Here is a 19,196-nt window from a genome sequence, read left to right as displayed (position 1 = left end):
CTCTGTTCCCTACTCCTGCCTTCCTTTCTCCTCTCTTCTCTTTTTCTTTGTGCTATTGATCTTTTTTGAGCTTATATAAGCTTACAGACATTTTCAGGAACTTTCCTTTGCCTGGTGACCACCTTATAATGGATTGACTGCTGAACTTGTGACTCATCTGATTCTTATCTGCAGATGCTGATGAGTGGCAGGAGTCAGAGGAACACGTTGAACACATCCCATTCTCCCACACCCGGTACCCTGAGGAGGAAATGGTTAAGAGAGCTCAGGAATTTTATGAACTTCTCAATAAGAGACACTCAGTCCGGTTCATAAGCAATGAGCAAGTTCCAGTGGAGGTCATTGACAGTGTCATCAAAACAGCAGGTTAGTGAACACATGTTGGGTCTTTGAGGATTTCAGCTGCCCTTCTGGAGTGACACTACTGGAATAATATTGAAATTCAAACATGTGAGTGCAGGTGAGAGTGATAAATTTACCTATAAAGCTTACTGTGCTAGAAGTTTACTTTGCTATAGAATAGTAATGAACTAGCAAAGTTAATCTGTGTGAATTTGCAAAGTAAACCAAAGCAAGACCAACTCATTTTCAGTGAAAATTAATTGGGACAGGAGGTGAGGATACAGAAACAGGAGAGAAGTTAAAAGAATAAGAGTCCTGAGTATTCCCTCTAGTCAATCGTACTCTTATCTAAATCTAAATTTAGGCTCATTTGTTGAAATTATTGTATAGTCATTGTGACTCTATTGTCTAACTTAAAATGAATATTTTTTGTCCTGGTTAAGAATATAACAGTATTAAATTGTTGAGTGATTTCACTTTTTCTTTCTTTCTTTTTTGTACTGAGGATTAAACTCAGGGCCTTGTGCATGCTAGGCAAGCACTCTACCACTATGCTAACCCCTCAGCCCTTGTCAAGTGCTTTAAATAGCAACATTCATGAAATTTCTTGTTTATCTATATATTTGTGTATGAACATGTGATATTAAGGTAAATTTGCCTAATTTATTAGACAGACAATTCCTTTTTTTCATTTTTTCATTTTATTTTAAAGAGGATAAAACAGAATTAAACCAATCACAACAAACCAGTATAAAAGACACAGGACTTCAAAACATTAAAATATCAATGATAGTTACCATAAGGCCTTTTGATGTCTTCAAAATAGCTACAGACAACTTTGGACATAGTGAAAATCAAACAGAACAGACCAAAACAGGAACAATAAAAACAAAAAAGAATGCAATAAAGCATTTCAAAACAAGCTTTAAGTAAGTCCAAAATGGCTACCATAATATATCTCGCTATCTTTGAAATAGTTGCTCCTGCCGTCAGATTTAACACAATCAAACAAAATAAAGAGAATAAAACCCAATAAAACATTGGAAATGATATAGGACTTCTAAAACAAGGCCATAGGGAACCAATAATGGCTGCAACCATGAGAAGGAACTCCCCGCTAGATGTCACACCATGTACTGCTATCCTCTGAACCAATGATCAGACCACTGACCCTAGACCTGCAAGGTCTCAGAACTGCGGTGCATGACAGAGTTGGGGTAGGGTGCCCTGGAGAGTGTGATCTCCCTGGCTGGGTGCAGTACAGGCCGTCCACGCGAGTGTGACATGATGAAGGCGTGAGACAGCTGTCTCTACTGCAGCTGTGTTCAGGGCAGGAGGAAGCGGAAGGAAAAGGTGATTTCTGAGTGAAACTTGTGTGTGACGTGGCCAGGGTGCGGTTTTGGGAGGAAATACACTGGGCTTGTGTTCTGAAGCTGCAGGTTTTCTTTGAAGCACAATTTTAAATTCTCGCTGCCCTAGTCTGTTTTATTTCTTTTATTCTACCTCAATATGACTGGAATGGATACCAGTTTTCATTACTGCACAACTGTTGGAATCTGTGCCTGGATCCCCAAGCCCCCAAAAGGGTACATGGTGAAGGCCCAAAGGTATGAGACAAGCGCCATGATCTTTAGGACCCCAGGAGGACCAAAATCCTCGGCGGAGCTGTAACTCTGCTGGCCAGCCGGCCAACTGACCCTAGCAAGGAGCTGAGTGGACAATGGAAGAAACCTGAGCAGAATCTTGGGAGGGGCTCAAGGACCCCTCAGAGCAACAGATCATGCTAATTAAGGAAAACTATCCAGAAAGCCTCCAGGTAGCCTCAGCTGTGGCCTATCTTGCCCCTGGGTGTCTCCTCGATCTTAGTTCAGCTGTGCCTGGGCTGAACAGCCTTGCATGTGTATTCATTCAGCTTCACTGCTCTCCAACAAAAACCAAATCATAGCACCCACCCCAAGCAAAGGAGGTGTGACTTGCAGGGGGTCACTATCGGCTGGAGCAAGGGCTCTGCAACTTTTCTAAGCTCCCAAGAAGAATTTAAGGTGCAGTACTGAGTAGAAAGCATCAATCCAAGGTATGTATCCTAGAGGCCAATTGAGCCTCCTGCAGTCACAGTTCAGGCCTGGCCGCTGCTGACCTCCAGTCTGGATGTAAATTTGTGGAGGAAGATGGCTCAGAAGCAGCTGGGTGCACAGACAGAAGTTCAGAAAAAAAAGGATTGAATTACTATTCCCAGTTAATATGATAAATCATTACAAAAGCCCTTTATCTACAATTTTGTGTTATTAATAAAAGCAACTGCATTTAAAGAATCACCTTGCAAAGGAAATGAAAATGAGAAAAACCAGGAAGAGCTTCACTAAAGTTGCCACGCAGGGATACAAAAGATGTCAGTTGCAAGACCAAAAATTGACCTGCTCATGAAGTGACAGGCCTTCATGAGGTGGGCAGAGGAGCAGTCTAGACTCTGGAGGACATCACAGCTCTTGTCCTTTTGCACATGGCAGCCTGACCAGAGTGACTCAGCACTTTCCCTTCCTGGAGCCAGGGCTCATGGGAAATATGCAGATCTTCCCAGGGCACATGGGAGCTCTTATAAAAGCCAAGATGGCCAATCCCCTTAGCTGACTCCTGAGAGCTAAGGCTCAAGGCTTCGAAAGTGAGATGCCCCCAGAGTGTCCCAGAGCTCTGATTCTGGTCTAGAATCCAAGGGGAATTTATCCCTCTGTCCTTGTGGGCCACTTGGGGAAGGGAAGGTTCTGACTTCTCCTTCTAGGTCTGGAGCTCCACAGGCTGGACTCATAGGTGTTGGGCTCTGAGGATATCGGGGTGATGGATGAGGTAAGGGGTTAGCCAAGGGACTTCTGATACATATGGCTCAATCTAAATAGGGCCCAACCAACCAGCCTGAATCCTCATATCCTTTACCTGGGGCTTCCAGCAGCTGGCCCCCAGGGGGTGCTTAACCCTACTTCTTTGCCTTTCCAGCTCTTCAGAGATTGAAGGAATGCCCAGTTGGAGAAGTTTCCAGAAGCTCAGACTTCCTAACCTTGGTAAGTCTTCACTCAGTTGAGACCCAGTTATTCCACCTCCAGTTTCCCTGAACAAGGAACACCTTCCTGCTCCTGCCCATCTTCCTCTCCCAACTCCCACCTAGCCTGGCACCTGAGGTCCCCAGCAAGTGCCCCCTTGCTATTCATCTCCAGAGGCAGCAGCGTGGCCATGTGTCCCCCAGTGGCTGTGCACCTGAGCAGAGAGGGCGTGTCCTACCTCTACACTTTCTGGCTGTATGAGCTGCAGCATGGATGCTGGCTGAACAACTGCTTTGCCTGCTTCAAGGCTGCCTTCCTGAAATACAAAGATTCACTAGAGTCAGAAGAATGGGAGGAGGAAGAGTGGGACTTCATGGAGCAGGAGAATTGGTCTGAGGATGAAGAAGAGTCCTCAGAGTCAGAGATTAACTTAGAACTACAGGAGGAAGACTCAGGTCCCTCTGAGGTACCCACTCAGCCGGTATCCCTGCTCCCCAAAGGTGAAGACTGGACCCAGGACCTCCCCTGGAAGGTACCCATCGCTCATCACTGCACCCATTGGCCCTGCCCCCTTCTCCCCTCCTCTCCTCCACAGCTGTTGCCCAGTGTGGCTAGGGCCTCAGTGGAGCCCATGGTGCTGGAGCTGGGAGCCGTGAGGCCAGTGGAGCCATGGGAAGCTGAGGCCTGGCTTCTGGGCCTAGAGATCTTCTTGGTGGTGGGCTACGAACACGACGTTGTCATCATGCGGAACCTGACTCCAGTTCAGGCCCTGAGGAACCCGGGCTGGTTCTGGAAGCTGCTGCTGGAGCCCACCCCCGAGGTGTGGATGGCGAAGCACCACAATCCATACCTGTTGCCATACCTGTTCCAGCACCCACTGGGCATCCTGGAGAGGACTCAGCACAATCATCAGATGTGCCCTGCATTCACAGTTCTACAAAAGAAAGGTTTCATAGTTCTGTCCTTCTTACCCTGGTGTCTTGAGGTTCCAGGGGAGAAATACTCAGCCTCTGCTCAATAGCCCCTCTCTTGAAGCCAGGATCCCAGACCCCCTAAGATGAGGAACTGTGTACCCAGGAGGCCAGGAGAGAGCCTTGGCTGTCATGGGAGTCAGTCCTTTGGTCCCAGGCCCCAGAACGTAGGAACTGAGGCCCAGGTGGCCACCATTGCCCGGGCCACCCCAGGACACCAGACACTGGGAAGGGCCAGCCATCATCCTCCCACTGTAGCCGGGTGAGCAGGTGGCAAGGGCTGGGGAGCTTCAGCTGGACGAGAGAGTGGAGCAGCCTGGGGGCGGGTGTCGGACTGGCTGAGACTGGTGGAGGGGTCACCAGTGCTCAAACTCGGGAGGCTTCTCCTCAGAGGACTTCCTATGGTTCAGAGCACCACGCTGACCCAGAGGTGCTGATGTTGGGGTGACTTTGAAGAGAGGAAGGGGGCGCAGCAGTGTACCGGCCCTGCCTAGCTATGCAGAGTCAGGAGAGGCTCAGCCCTAGAGTGCACCAAGCTCGGGGTCCACCTGAGGCCTGGCTTGACTTTGCTCCCATGTTTTCTGGGGGCCTCGTGCTGGCCTGCAGTGAGGATCCTGGTTTTAAGCAGTTTTTTTTTTTTTTTTTAAATTCAGTTTGGTTCTAGCTGTTTGTATGTTTTTAAATTAAATAAATTCACAAAAGCTTTTATTCAAGCGTGTCCAGAGCTTTCTTAGTGAACTCTTGTTGGTGGCCTTGTCCGTATCAATTTTCACAATACCAGCTTCATTGATCAGTGAACAAAGTGGTAGGAAATGTATGGTCTCAGGTTAGTGGCTGGGCACAGCCTTTCCTTGGTCAGTTCTTGGAATGACCAGGGTGGGGGCAGAGGCAGGCTTCCTGGGTGGGAGCCAGCTCCCCCTTCACCTCATGTTCTAGAAACTGCAAGGAAATCTGACTGAAACCCCAGCCCCAGAACCCAATACCTCCACCTTGCCCAGTGTCTTGATATGGCAGTCAGTGCCATATGCGGAAAGCCAGTGTTTCCCGTCCCCGTGTGGAGACGTGTCATGGTGCGTTTACGAAGCTCTAGCGGGCACCGCACATCATGACAGACATAAGGGCTAGCACAGGACACCACACAGCCACTCCAGGAGGCTGGGAGAAGGAGGCAGCAAGTTTAGGAAGTCAGACAAGCCAAAGGGGGCGCCTTGCCACTGATCCCCTCTAGTTCCCCTTGCTGGTCCCTTGGGCCCATGGTCGGTTGCTGGTGCCCAGAATTTTGAGACTATGCTTTTAAAAGTAACTTCCAGTATTATTTGCCTGTTTCAAGTGTATATTCATTGTCAAAAATTTAAAAGACAGATAAAGAAGAGGAGAGTGAGCCTGGCTGGCTATGTGTCCTCTAGAGGGCTGTCAGCATCTGATGTGATCTGTTCTCTTCTGTGAATATGTACAAGAGTTCATGTTGTTAATATTAAGAGAAAAAGCTAAAAACTGTGGTGTGAATAGATTACTAACAGGCAGGAAGTGGCTACAGGGGGGTGAGGAAGAGGAGGCCAGCACTGACCCCCTGCAGTGGCTGGCTGGCTCTGCACCCAGCCCCACACTGAAGGCAGATTTTGTCATCTGGGCAGGTCTAGAACCTAGTTGGGGCCCAGGGCCTTCTCCTGTGCCCAGAATCTGTAACCTTTGAGCTCCTGGGCCAGTGGGATGGGACGATGGCTTCTGCAGTGCGGGCTCCAGAGCCTTCCCCTGGAGACCAGAGAGGCGGTACTCGAAAGCAGCCTTGCTGTTCTGCAGGTTATTTGAGTCCACTCAAGCGTGGGTTTCCTGCCAGCTGAAGACCAGTAAGGAACTCTGGAAGCCAGGAGAGATCCCAAGGAGACACAGTAGAGCTCTGCTGGAGAGGGACTCTAATCAACAACAGCAAGTATAAAGCCCCTGTAAGACCTGCAGGAAGACCCCAGTTGAGGAAGGGTCTTTGACCCAGCCCTGAAGAGTCCCATGAGGGAGCAGCTGGAGGAAGGGAAGTCAGGAGGCCCCACCTGGGCCCAGGTGGCTGAGAACACGACCCAGAGTCCCTACCCAGCGTCCCTACCCAGCTTGGAGAGGTGATGTCTCCCCTCCCCTGTGCTGGCATTTAGAGATACCTGAGTGCTAAAGGGTTGGGGCTACTGGGCCGACCCCCACCTCCCCTGTTTCTCAGCCCTCAGCAGCTGGGAGAGGGGGCAGAGGTTGTGGCTACTGCATCCCCACCCCCTCCCCCAAGGCGGGCTACTGCCCTGATTTAGGGTTACGCTGGGGCCTGGTAGGTTTGAAGGAATCTGCTCAGTTGGTTGGTTGTCTTTTTGAGACAGGTTCACTGTGCAGTTTGGGCTGGACTTGAACTCACTTTGTAGTCCAGGTGGCCTTGAACTTGCAGTGATCCCCCTGCCTCAGCTTCTTGAGTGCTAGGATTACAGGTGTGCACCAGCAGGTCCTGCTCATCCATTTTAAAGGTTTGGCCTGTGTGGGTTGCTGGCTGGGCTCCATGGTCCCATAGTCTGCTCAGCTGGAGACTCCTCCTCAAATGATCCAAATGTAAAAGACAAAGCTATGCTCTATGGTCAAATTTTGATTTTCTCTCAATACCCTGAAAAATGGTACCGACTTACAAAGGCGGAAAGAAGCTAAGGAAAAAGTCGAGATTTAAACATTCTGGTCAAATGGGAATCACGTTGCACCGCGGTGCCCTCAGAGCCGGTCCCCTCACATCTGTCACCTGAGAGGATCGCACATCAGGAATAACCAGTCTTGGGGGTTAAAAACGGTTTAACTGGTTCTCTTTGGCCGTGGAAGACTGTGGGACCCGGAGCCTGGGGCAGGGCCTTGTCCTGGGCTCTCAGGGACCCAGCTGGAGAGGGTGCTGCTGCCCAATCTGACTCGGCCACAATGTAATGTCAATGCCCCCCCCCCCCCGTGGTGGTTTCAGGCTGCGCAGGTGTTTTGCCTCAAATGTCTCAAATCTTCCAGGCCTGCAGTGGAGAAAGCAGGGTCCTATCCTCAGATGGGCCCCTGAAAAGAACCGAGAGGCAACGGTGGATCAGCAGCTGGGATTTCCTGAGCCCTCCCCAGTCTCCAGCCTCTTCCACCCCCGGCTTGGGACTGGTGAAGTCAGGGCCTCTCTACAGGGTCCAGGGGTCCTTCCAGAGACTGGCAGGGGCTGGGGCTCCCCGTGTGCTCCTGCCCTCCACTTGGTCCACTCCACAGCCAATAGCCCTAGCCCTAGAGGCCAGTCGTGGATGTGCCTTGTGTGTGTGCCCAGATGTGTGGATGTGACGTATGAATGTATGTGTGGAATACCTGTACATGTGTGCAATGTGCATGTGTGTGCATGCATGTGCACTGGTCCACAAGTGCGGCCTCTAAGGCTCCCTGGAGCAGGCACCGGGTCCCAGGGCCCCAGCCTTGTGTGGCTACTGCTCTGCACATGCCTCGTGAAGGGCAAGGGACAGCAGCCATGGTGCCTGCCGTGTGCCCTCCATGGAGGACTGAGCACCAGGCACTGGTGGGATGGATGACACAGGACAGTGGCATCTCTGATCACCTGTGGTTTCCACAGCTTCTGCGGTGGGAATGGATTACCACATGGCTGCCTTCCCATGCTGCTGCCTACCCTGGGTCTGCCTTCCAGGTTGAGCCACACCACAGGCAGCGGTCAAGAATGGCCAAGGAGGCTGAGGCAGGAGGCCCAGGAAGGAGTCAGGGTGGCGCAGTGTGGGCAGGCAGGCCAGCCAGGACCAACGTGGGTCTCGGACATTGTACCACCATCTGTAGCTCAGCCACATCGCCTGCTGCTTTACCTCTTCCTGTGATAAAGAGCTCCTTCCGCAAAACAGACCCATAGACCAGTGTCCAGCCACAGTGGCAGGGCAGATGGCTGCCAGTGGGAGCCCTGAGTCCTGTCCTCAGAGCCGACATCAGGAGGAACAGCTCAGGGAGACTCACACTAATCCAGGCTCAGACTGCGCTGCGAGGTGCAGGTGAGTCCAGAGCCCAGTGTACCTGTGTAGGTCCTGAAACCCACTTGTTCCCAGTGGTGGGGACCCAGGAGGGCTAGGGACACAGGCAGTGCTACAGGCAGCCAGCAGGCCCCTGCACCATGGTTGTTATGCTGGCACTACACAAAACACCAACTCTATAATAGCCTCCTTTTAAAACACACAAGTCTTGGCCCTGAATCAAGGCTGCTTCCTGATGCTGTTGGTTTCAAGCAGGAGCCTAAAGAGATGTCTTTCTATGGTCTGTTGGCCATTTCAGAACTTGGGCAGTAAAATAGTCAATTCATTAGAAAGACACAGCCTGAAGCAAACCCCCATCCCCCATGAGCGGCTGTGAGCTTGGCAGGATACAGTGGCCCAGGACGGGAGCCTCCAGCCTTTACTGGGACCCGATTCATGCTGGGACCTGGATCGTCAGGAAATCAAGCAACCACTCCCCACCTGCCTGTTTTGTTTTGTTGAACTTCAATGTACATGAAAGTATGGACAGCTATTTTGAGGAGAATAAGAGACTCTACGATGGCTTTTGGTGACTTCCCTATTGTCTGGTTTTGAACGTCTTGAACGCCTTTCTCATTCTGTTTGAATCAGTTTTATGCTATGTTGTTTTGTATGAATTCTCTGTGTGGGAAGACATGGACAGCTATTTGAAGGAGAACAGGGGACAGTGTGATGGATGGTAAGGCTCTCAGATCATCAGGTTTTGAAGTTTGTATCTTTTATATGCTTTCTTATGTCCTATTTTGTTCTGTTATGTTGTGTTTAATTTTTACCCCCTTTAAAATAAAAAAAAAATTTTTTTAAAACCCCACTAGTCACATGGGAAAGTGTCCCTGTGTCCTTGCAGGGCCTTCCAAGACTGGGTGTTGCCCGGAACACACATGTGTTCCCTTCCAGGGAAAGGCTGGGCTCCAGAAGACTGGCTCTGGGGCATTTGGCTCGCAGGGGATGCGCTCCTCAGCCCCAGATGACACAAGAAATTGTGGCTGATTTTGGTCCCAGTCAGCAGAGCACCCAGTTCATCTGTTAATTTCTCCTCTCCTCCATGGGTGTGGGGTGCCGAGGGGTAAAAGCAGCCCAGTTGTAAGAGTTACAATCAGGAACCCCCAAGAAGATGTGTGTGACACACACCACCAACACATCTGAGCTGCACAGGAGGCCAGGAAACCATTTGTGCTCCCCATGTGCCAGGAAGTGGGGTGAGAGCCAGGAATGCTGGGGCGGAGGTCATAAAATGCTGATTGAGCCCACTGGGAGGGTGAGAAGGAAGCAAGCAGGAGAGGCCCCGGTGGATGGCAGGGTAAATGGGGTGATGGGTGAATCTGGCTCTGTTGTTCTCTTCGCTTGGTTCCTGCCAATGTCTGAATTTTCCACAGTGAAGCTGCCTTGAGGCCCTCAGCCCCTCCACGGCCTTTGGGAGGGCCTCTCCTGGAGGCACGGGCAGGGCCCTGGAGGGCTTGGAAGGCATGGGCCACATCCCTGGACACTGCAGGACCAGGGTAGGGCACAAGGGTCACAGCGGGCACTTGAGCCTCCCCAGAAAGCGCCTGATTCTGTTTAGAAACTGGATCCAGAGTGAGGGTGTCTGCACTTCCACCCGAAGCTCTCCACATGCATGTTCCAGAGTCCCCAAGGCTCCCTGGAATTAGTGTGGAAGGTGGGCCCAGGTCGGGCCTGAGTCAGGAGCAGCAATTTTGACTCAAGGCTGAGCTCTCAGACAGAAAGCAGAAAATATTTTCTTCACTTGTGTTGCAGCGCTAACTTCCTTCACTGATATGTGTTTTCCTTTGAGAAATGAAAAGCTGGTTTTGTCACTGGATAGGGTGTGAAGAGGTCCCCTGCGAAGGAGATGTGGGCTTGGCCTTAGCAGGTCCTGGACTTCTGCCTCCCAGCAGAAAAGAACGTCAGGCTGTGTCCCGTGGAGACTCAGGCTGACTTCTCAGGGAGTCAGACATCCAAATTCGGAGGGAAATCAGCACGGGCCTTCGGGCCTTGGGTGGGATACTGTGTGGTCTGAGGAGTCCATTAAGGGGATGCCAGAGAAGTGAAGTGTTGGCCTAACTCTGAATCATTTGCATCTGTTTCTTTGTCTTAAAGTCACGTTGTTGCTCTTTAGCAAATAGATCCCTTTATGGACTTTTGCATTTGTGAGGCTCAGGGATTTGGGAGTGGTGGATACGTGGATAGGCTTTACCCTGCAGTGAGTGACCCTGTGTTATATGGCGCAGGTGCTTTCAGGTTCTGCTTTGCCTTGAGTGACTCTTAAAATTTTTCTTTTTCTCTTTTTTTCCAGTGTTGGGGATTGAACCCAGGACCATCTCGCTGAGCTATACCCCCACCTGTTTCTATTTTGAGACAAACTCTCCATGAGTCACTAAATTGTCCAGGGTGGACTTGGACCTTCTGCTCCAGCCTCCCAGGGCAGAGGTGACAGGCGTGCACCAAGCAGCGTCATTGCATCAAAGAGGAGTTTGCACTGTTCTGAGTGTGAATGCTGACATGGAGTGAATCGTTAATGTGTCTGTGCAAACACATCACTGCCAGATCTGGACACACCAAAATTATGGGGAAAAAACCCAACATTTAGCTGCATGGTGGTTGAGTGATTTGCACTCAATCTAGAGCAACGCAGAATATTAAAGAGAGGCAGCAAGTAGAAAAGAAAAGAGTTTAATGGTGGGGGCATGGAGGGAGTCACCACAAGGTAGGCTGTGGCGGCTCCCTACAGGCAAAGGGCAGGTCTGCCTGATACAGGCTCTGACAGGTAGGGCTCTGGGGACGGATGTGAGCTGATTTATTTAGTGGGAGTGCAAGGGGTTGGGTAAACCTTTACCTGTCTGAGCTTTGGCAGACTTTTGGAAGGGAGAAGCCATAGGGGCTTCTGGGAAGAAGGAGGTGTGTGCATTCTCAGGGCACAGCTTTGAGCCATTGCCGCGGTGATTGTGCTGTATCTCAGACGGTGGACCTAACATTCCCATCTCTGTGGGGTTAGGGGGTACTGTGGAGTCCCTCTGGCTGCTTTCTGCTGAGAGGGGGTGTTGTTGGGGCCTAGGGTAGAAGGGAAGGGGATTGAGGAGTCTGGTCAGTCCGAATCTGGGAGGTGGAGATGTTGCTGAGTGGCAGGATTTCTTTGGAGTGAATGCCTGTATTCTGACTTGGATAAACTGTGAGAGGAGCCTGAAGGCACTGGGGGAAAAAGCAAAAAATTATTATAGTAATTAGGGGACCCATAATGGGCTCATGTGCCTAGGGAGCCCCACTATGATGACCAGGAGGTAGATTTTGAAAAGTGGTGTCTGCTTTATATATCAGTTACCAGTTTTTTTTGAGTTTTGTCCCTGGTCTTTTACTACACCTTGGTTAACAAAATAGTGGTATTCTTCTCCCAACATGGCATAGTACCCCCTTTTTCTGCTTGTGAGAATACTGAGTGCCCTTCCTTCTTGGAGAACTACCTTGGCCAGAGAGTTTATTTGATCTTGGAGTGAATTAATGTTTTGGGGTATTTGAGTGCTGTAGGGTAAGGTTTGGGAATAGATTGACGTAGAGGAAGAAGCCTATCATGTTGACTAAGGCAACTGAGGAATGTAAGCAGTAAGGTTATTAATATGCAGAGTGTGAAAACTGTAAGCCTTTGGAGAATGGTGTAATTTGGGGGGGGGGGTAGAGTGTTAGAGTACCTGCGACGAAGAGGAGAAGTGTAGAGCCATATATAGGCCAAAACCAGGTAGGGCAGCAAAACATTAGCGTTTGTGTTATGTTTTTTGTTTTTGTTTTTTTTTGCGTTTGTGTTGTGTTAATCAGAGATGGGCGGGAGCTATTGGACGTGAGGTCCATAAAGTCCCTTTAGTGTGTTTGGGACCGAGATTACCAGGCAGCAGATGATGTCTCTTTTTCTGGGTGATGTGAAACCAGCAAGGGAATCTCTCTACCTTTACTGCAGTTGGAGTCCCGAGGTCTACCAGGTGAGGTCCGTTTTACTTAGGTTGAAGAGTTGAAGTTGAACCTGTGGGCTTAGGAATTTTAATATGGATTAAGCCTCCTGGAGATAAAGGGGAATCTGGTGTGTGTCTCTCGGAAGGTTGAGGGAGGCAAAGATCTGCATATTGTTGAAGGTGTCAGGGAAATGAGAGAATCAGAACGTAGTCAGCTAAGAGAGGAAAATTGGAATGTGAAGGCCAGTTTTGTACGACAAATGATCTACTTACACAAGCTCAGAGGGGCTTCACTGTCAGAGCTCTTGGCAGTGATGGTAGAAAAAGAAAACTTGTGGTTGCCCAGTTTATTTGACTACCAAGTGAACCCTGAGCACGCAGCTGATGAGGCCTACAAAACCCAGAGTTGTGAATTTATTGTTACTGAATAAATCCTGACATTGTAAAAAGACACAAATGGGTCCTGTCTACTTTACTGGTATATCTTGTGCATGACAATAGGCCTGGAAGAAAAAATAAACAAGCTAGGGCACAAAGGTATGGATAAATCTTGAATAACAACTCTGATCATTCTTTAAAGCCACAAAAGTGGCTGAGTGAAGATATGGATAACTCTGGGTAACTGTGACTTAAAGTTACAGGTTCTATGCCTCCTTTCTACCTATTGGTAGCTTTAATTAATCTTCCAACTTTTTTCAGTTTAATAGCAGACAAGGATTAGACACTAGAAATGTGTGGCAGACGTTGGTGTAGGTAAGTTTTGGTGGGAGCAAGAGCTGGAGAAAAGCCTCTCCAAGAGGTGGAGAAAATTTGTATTGTACAAATACAAGTTCTTCCCAGAGTTTTAAAACCAAAGTTATTACCAGCTACTGTGAGTCCTTGCTTTTAGTGACAAGCTTAAAGCACAAATTTAAACCGGGCGTGGTGGCGCACATCGGTAATCCCAGCACTTGGGAGGTTGAGGAGAAAGTCTGATGCCAGCCTGAATTACATAGTGAGTTCAAGGCCAGCCTGAACTACATCGCAAGAGCCTGTCTCAGCAAGCGAACAAACAGCCCAGCTTTGTAGCAAAAAAGCTTTGGTCGGTGGGTAAGTGAGAAGGTAGGGAAAGGGCAGCAGCCTTGCAGTAGCGGGAGAGGACCCACCGAGGAGAGGCTCAGACAGCTGGGAGCCAGGAAAAGGGATTGGGTGTGGGTGGGGTCCTGGTGATCCCTGTCTCAGACCTGGTTCTGCAGCTCTGGAGGGATCTTCCTGGCTTTGGGGTGATCCTGGTCTTAGGAAAACATCATCTTTGTTTGTGGCTGCTTTAATCATGCCTGGCTCTGCTTTTCCCAGAATCCGTGGTCACAGGTTTATGACAATGGCTGGAGACTTTTGAGTGTCTCTCCAGGGAGGAAGTCTAGAACTGGATGTTGTAAGACCTGGTCATCAGATAGCCCTGAAGTCCCCTTGAAAGGAATGTAATGGGTTAGGTAAACTTAGGGCTGATAAATTGGTCTGCTGATTTTTTTTTTTTTTAAAACAGAGTCTTTACTATATAGTTTGGGCTGGCTATGAACTCACTTTGTACTCCAGGCTGCCCTTGAACTAACTCATAGTGATCCTCCTGCCTCAGCCTCCTGGGTGCTGGGGTTACAAACATGCACCACCATGTCCAGGGTTTTTTTTTTTTTCTAAATGATTAACAAACCTACTCAAGTTTTAAGGTAAAGGATCCAAAACGAAGGTCAAGCTTTGCTCTATTTTTAGGTACCTATTGGGCATTCAGATGTCTAAGTTAACAAGTTTTAGCAAAAATTGCTTTTAAATCCTCCGATTGTCTCACAGGAAAACACAACGGAGCTTATAATGAGTAGCAGGTTAAAAGCGGGAGTTTGTTCTTGCTTTGCCCCTGTTGTGGTCGTTAACCATCCGTTTTCCCTGAAGGCTCTTGTCCGTTCTCTCTCTGTGTATCTCTTTCCTCTTTTGTTTGCTGGCATTTGTCTCTCTAGTCTGCCTGCACACCTGCAGCTCTTCTTTAAGGACCAGGGCGCTTGCTCAGTCAGCTGGTTTTTCCTCGGGCCTCATCGCTAAAGTGCAGCTTTCCATTTGTTTCCTCTGACTGCTTCCAAGCTGCCCTTTCCGCTCCTCTCTCCATCTCTTTCACACTTTGAATCAACAGCTGAATGTGTCTTGTGTGAGCAGGGCTGTGCACGAGGTGGCATTTTGTGTGTTTTGTTCTCCAGTGGAGGCGGGCAGCCGGGCTGGCAGCAGGACTGGCCCTTCTTCCCTCAGACTCTGAACACCTTGCACCACAGGAAGTTCTGGATGGTGACTCTGAGTGGCAGCCTTCACCCCAGGGCTTGCTGGTGGCCCTGCCAGCTTCTCGGCAGCGGGATTCACAGATCAGCACTTTTGGGACTGGCAAAGATTTGCACCTCTGCATGTGAGCATGCAAGGACTGGATATCTTTCCCAGCATTTCAGTCTCATGGCAGCTCCTTTGGGCCCCTCCTGCAGTGGCCAGTGTCCTCTGCACATTCCCATGCAACTCACTCTCCCACTGCCTTGCACACCCACACCCACTTTCTCATGCTTGCACACTTGTATGTATATCAAGAGGTGCAAAGCCCTCCCCTTGGCTCTGGGCTGGGGTTTTTTCCCAGAGGCTCTTTTTAGGGACTAAGAGCCCAGGACAGGAACAACTGGGCCTCTAGTGTCCAGCAGACAACTGCCGCTCTGGGGTGCCTCTTGTGGGCCCAGGGTATCTGCTCCTTTTCCAGCTCTCAGAGGTGATCCTATTCCTCACTGGCCCTATAACTTATGCCTTGAGGTCAGACTGGGAGCAGGGACCCTGGCAAGCTGTGCCACCTGCTTATTCTTCAAAACATTGTGGCCATTCCTAACTTTACTATTTCACGTGGATTTTAGAAGTGCTTCCTCTAACTTCGCGCACAGCTCTCCTAGGAATGGCGCTGACCACTGTGGATATTAGGAAAATTGGTTTCTGTTGGCTGCACTGCAAGGAAAAGCTGCCTCCAGAAGCCTAAAGGTACAGACTCTGGCTCAACCTGAGCAGCTGCCTGATGTCACACTGGGGCTTCGTGCAGATATGCAGGTCTAGTCCATTGAGCACTCACATTCCAGAATTGTGGGTACACTGGTGTGTGGACATGTGCTCTGCAGGACAGCCATGAGTGTGGGAGCCAGATGTGCAAGACCAGCGGGCAAAGCTGCAGCTTGGAGTGGGAAGGTGAACAAAGGGACAGGCCGGGGCCTTCGTGAGAAGTAGCAGCACACCCCTGACCACAGAGCCTCTGCCCACCAAAGTGTATGCCCACAGTTAAATCATGCAATCAAGAGCTGGACCGACTCTTCATCCTCCCTCCCCTAACATGAGATTTGGTGTTGGAAGCTCATCTGAGACTGTGCAAAGGATGCACTCACACTCCTGCGAATGAGTAGACACAGCACCAGTGTCCTTCAGTGGCTTCAGGTGGCAGAGGCCACACTGAACCAGGACCCACTCATGGTGGTTAACAAGCCATGCCACCCTGACCCTGCACAGTGCCAGGAACAAAGACTCACGTGGGGAGGTTCAGGGTGAAGGAAGCTGCACTTGGACTGATCTTATGAGGACAGTGTTGACAGTCTTTGGGACCAGGCAGATCAGGATACATATTTTCCTTTGCTTTTAGCTGCAGAAAGCAAGCCTCCCCGAGCCTATTGCTGCATCTCCTGCTATGACAGATGACCTGCATGGAGCACACAGCACACAAGTTCACAGGTGGCAAGGCAAGTTGCCATGAAAGCAGCTGACCACCAGGTGGTCTGCAGGAGTATGCTGCTCGGAGCAGAGGGAGGAAGTGCACGGCTACAGAGCTGCCACAGCCCTGCGGCAGTCTGCCACTACTGTAGCATTACAGAGTGTGACCATGGCTGCACAGAGGGTGAGAAAGACAGCTTAGAGAGGAGACTTCAGTCACCAGGAGCGCCCAGAGGGGCTGCCGCTTCAGCATGAGAGCTGTGGGCTGTTTATTTGTAACTCAAGTACATGAGAGCAAAGATCTAGAAGAAAAGCATTTGTATCATATTATATAGGAGTTTTAGGGGATGGGACAGGAATAAGATTGCTGTGACATATGTGGCCTAGTTTAATCTTTTCCAAGTAGAAGGGACACAGTGGCCAAAGCAAATTTCTCCGAGAACAGACTGCTCTTACCTCTGCTGACTGCTATGCCGCAGATGCTACTCTAAACTAACCGTCCATACCAGGGTCCCTAAGCAGTCGTCAGAGTCCATTGCATTCACTTCACCACTCCTTTGACCACAGCCCCCTAAGATGTCCTCTTTTTCTGTTTTGTAATCTAGATTGGACAGAGTGGAAAGAGTGTAAAACAGAAGAGCAATTGGGCTTGACGCAAGAAGGTCCTGATGACCTCTGCACAGAGGGTCCATTGGAACAGCATACAGAGCGGTCTTAGGGCTGTGAGGAGGAGCAGAAAAAAGATGATTCTAGTAGACACAAGATCCTAAGTGAGAAGGCTGAGACCAGAGAAAAAATATTTAGGATTGCATCAAGATGGTTAATGTTGCCAGCCTCCACAGAGCTCTAGTTGGCTTTGGAGATCAATACTATCTCTGTCCAGATTTTGTATGAAAGGTGCCATGGAGAAGGGGTTAGACCTCCTCCAAAGTTCAGAAGGATTAACAGGAATAGGAAGAATGCACAAAGCAGTACCCAGAGTTACAATTAAGAAAACAACGCATCCATCGGGCATCCACTTAGTCATCTGATGGCTGCCTCGAGAGCCTCACATCTTCACAGAATTTATCAATATTAGTTTGAGTCACTAATTCTAAGGTAACATTTGGAAATAGCCATAGCATACAGGAAAGCTATCCCCTTTAACAAATGGTGCTTGGAAAACTGTTTTCACTCATGCAGAAGCCTGAATCCAGATCTATACCTACTACCATGTACACGATAGGATCTAAATATTAAAACAGCAACACTTAATTTGCAGGTGCCGCTAAAAGGCCACCCCTGTGCCCCAGGAAGGGTGTCCAGCCCCTTCAGCCCAGCCCAGGCCATCACACAGGGCTGGGCCTGTGGCCAGGATCCCAGCCCTTGCTGGTCATACGTGGTCTTGTGTAGAGGTGTTCCCAAAGCTAAGAGTGATAGCTTCCTCCGGGGAGTTTGCCTGATCATCATGAACCAGCCCAGCTCAAACCTCTGTGTGCCACCTCGGACCTGCCTCAGCTGACCTGAGTGGGGAGTAGGACCCAGCAGGCTCCTCAGCGTCCATCCTTGGCCTGCACAACCCACACATGCCCTCTGGCAGAGCCATGTCCTCTGGAAGAGCAGTAACCATGTGTCCAGCTTACAGTGTGAAGGCTGTGTGTTGGGGTCTGTGCCTAGATCCCCAACCCCCAAATGGGTGCACAGTGAAGGCCCAAAGGAATGAGAAAAGCGGCACAATCTTTAGAGCTCCAGGAGGACCAAAATCCTTGGCAGAGCTCGTAACTCTGCTAGCTGGCTGGCCAACTGACCCTGGGCAGCCCATATTTAATCAGAACAAGCAGTTGAGTGGAAAACACAGGAAACCTGAGCAGGATCTTGGGAGGGGTTCAAGGACCCCTCAGAGCAACAGACGATGCTAATAAGGACAATCATCCAGAAAGTCTCCAGGGGCCTCAGCTGTGGCCTATCGTTCCCTCAAGGCGTCTCCTCGTTCTCAGGTCAGCCGTGCCTAGGCCATACCACAGCTCTGCATGTGTTCCAGCTTCAATGGCTCCAACAGATGTGGACATCCATTGGCACAGCCTTGGTTCCAAGAAGGGCCGGGCAGCTTCCATGCAGGTCCACAAGATAGTTCTCAGGACAGAAGTGGGCTCAGGAAGCGGAGGCCAGGATTGATTTAGCACTTCTGAGAAGAGACCTTTGAGCCTTGGCTCACGCAGGACCTGCAAGGAAATGCTGGACTGTGAGCAGTGGTTCCTGGAAAAGAAAGAACAGGAACTCAATCCTCCTAACAACACTGCTCACCTCCCTCCCCTCCCAAACACTTCTGCTGCCCAGGGACTGCCAGGGGCCATAGGCTGGTCCTCTACAAGGCCATCCAGGGTATGTCCCCTGTCTAGGACAAGAGTCCATTGGTCCCCACCCTCCTCAGGGTCTTGCACTTTGCATGAGCATAGTCAGGAGAGACAAGATCAATGGTGGGGTCCATCTGCTCATGTCCTGCTGATAACCCCACAGTCCTTTAACTTCCAGCCTCCAATCTTCCATCCCACTGAACTTGAAAGGGAGACATCTTTGCAGTTTGCAAGCCTCCTGGAAAATCCAGCAGCAAACAAAAGTAAATCCAAGACTCACCAGTCACAGGGTGGAGAAACACATTGCTATTCTAATGTAAGTGGAGAGGTGGCTTGTTAGATCCAGATTTCACCAGGAAACTGCACCTCAATAGCAGGTGCAGTGATGAGCAGCTGCCAGACACCCAGGGAGCTGGATCCTGTCCCCACCCACCAGCCTCTAACATGGAGCGCTCAGAGGAGACAGGCTTGGAGCACATGACACAGAATACATTTACCTTCTAAATATTACTGCTTCTGTATTGTTAAAAGTGAAAAAGCATCTTCTAGAAGTATAGAAATAGGATGTCTGAGAAATCTAGAAAAATAATAACTAGAAATGAAATATATTTCCTTATAAACACTCAGAGAGCTGGGACTTGGTGGCATACGCCTGTAATCCCAGCACTGGGGCTGCTGAGGCAGGAAGATCACCATGAATTCAAGGCCAGCCTGAACTACATAGTGAGACCCTGACTCAAAAAAAAAAAAAATTAAGGATAAAACGCAAAAGCACAAAGACACAAAAATGTGCTCTAGA

The 19,196-nt window shown here is 49.7% G+C and overlaps 1 protein-coding gene and 1 non-coding gene across 3 annotated transcripts; both read left to right on the top strand.

Annotated features, from left to right (window-relative positions):
• The first annotated feature begins 2,260 nt into the window (after positions 1 to 2,260).
• On the top strand, positions 2,261 to 5,039 carry LOC134474394 (testis-expressed protein 19.2-like). 2 transcript variants are annotated; one of them, XM_063242228.1, is made up of 3 exons: positions 2,261 to 2,416; positions 3,331 to 3,395; positions 3,549 to 5,039. In XM_063242228.1, exon 3 carries the CDS (start codon positions 3,565 to 3,567, stop codon positions 4,393 to 4,395), a length of 831 nt encoding a protein of 276 aa, XP_063098298.1. In that variant the 5' UTR covers positions 2,261 to 2,416; positions 3,331 to 3,395; positions 3,549 to 3,564; the 3' UTR covers positions 4,396 to 5,039. The 2 variants fall into 2 exon arrangements, with proteins under 2 accessions (XP_063098298.1, XP_063098297.1); XM_063242227.1 differs by lacking the exon at positions 2,261 to 2,416 and adding an exon at positions 2,959 to 3,183.
• Positions 5,040 to 8,554: 3,515 nt separating this feature from the next.
• LOC111755456 (small nucleolar RNA SNORA2/SNORA34 family) lies at positions 8,555 to 8,687 on the top strand. Its single transcript, XR_002790015.1, has one exon. It is a non-coding gene; the product is annotated as a small nucleolar RNA SNORA2/SNORA34 family (small nucleolar RNA).
• The last annotated feature ends 10,509 nt before the right edge of the window (positions 8,688 to 19,196 follow it).

Source organism: Cavia porcellus, unplaced genomic scaffold (assembly GCF_034190915.1).
Source record: "Cavia porcellus strain 051 isolate PalLab524CR breed Dunkin Hartley unplaced genomic scaffold, mCavPor4.1 scaffold_32, whole genome shotgun sequence".
NCBI lineage: Eukaryota > Metazoa > Chordata > Mammalia > Rodentia > Caviidae > Cavia > Cavia porcellus.
This window is presented reverse-complemented; position numbering and strand designations above follow the sequence as displayed.

What these genes read in the sequence shown, in the direction of transcription:
- LOC134474394 (XM_063242228.1), top strand. Translation starts at nt 3,565, where the DNA reads ATGTGTCCCCCAGTGGCTGTGCACCTGAGCAGAGAGGGCGTGTCCTAC.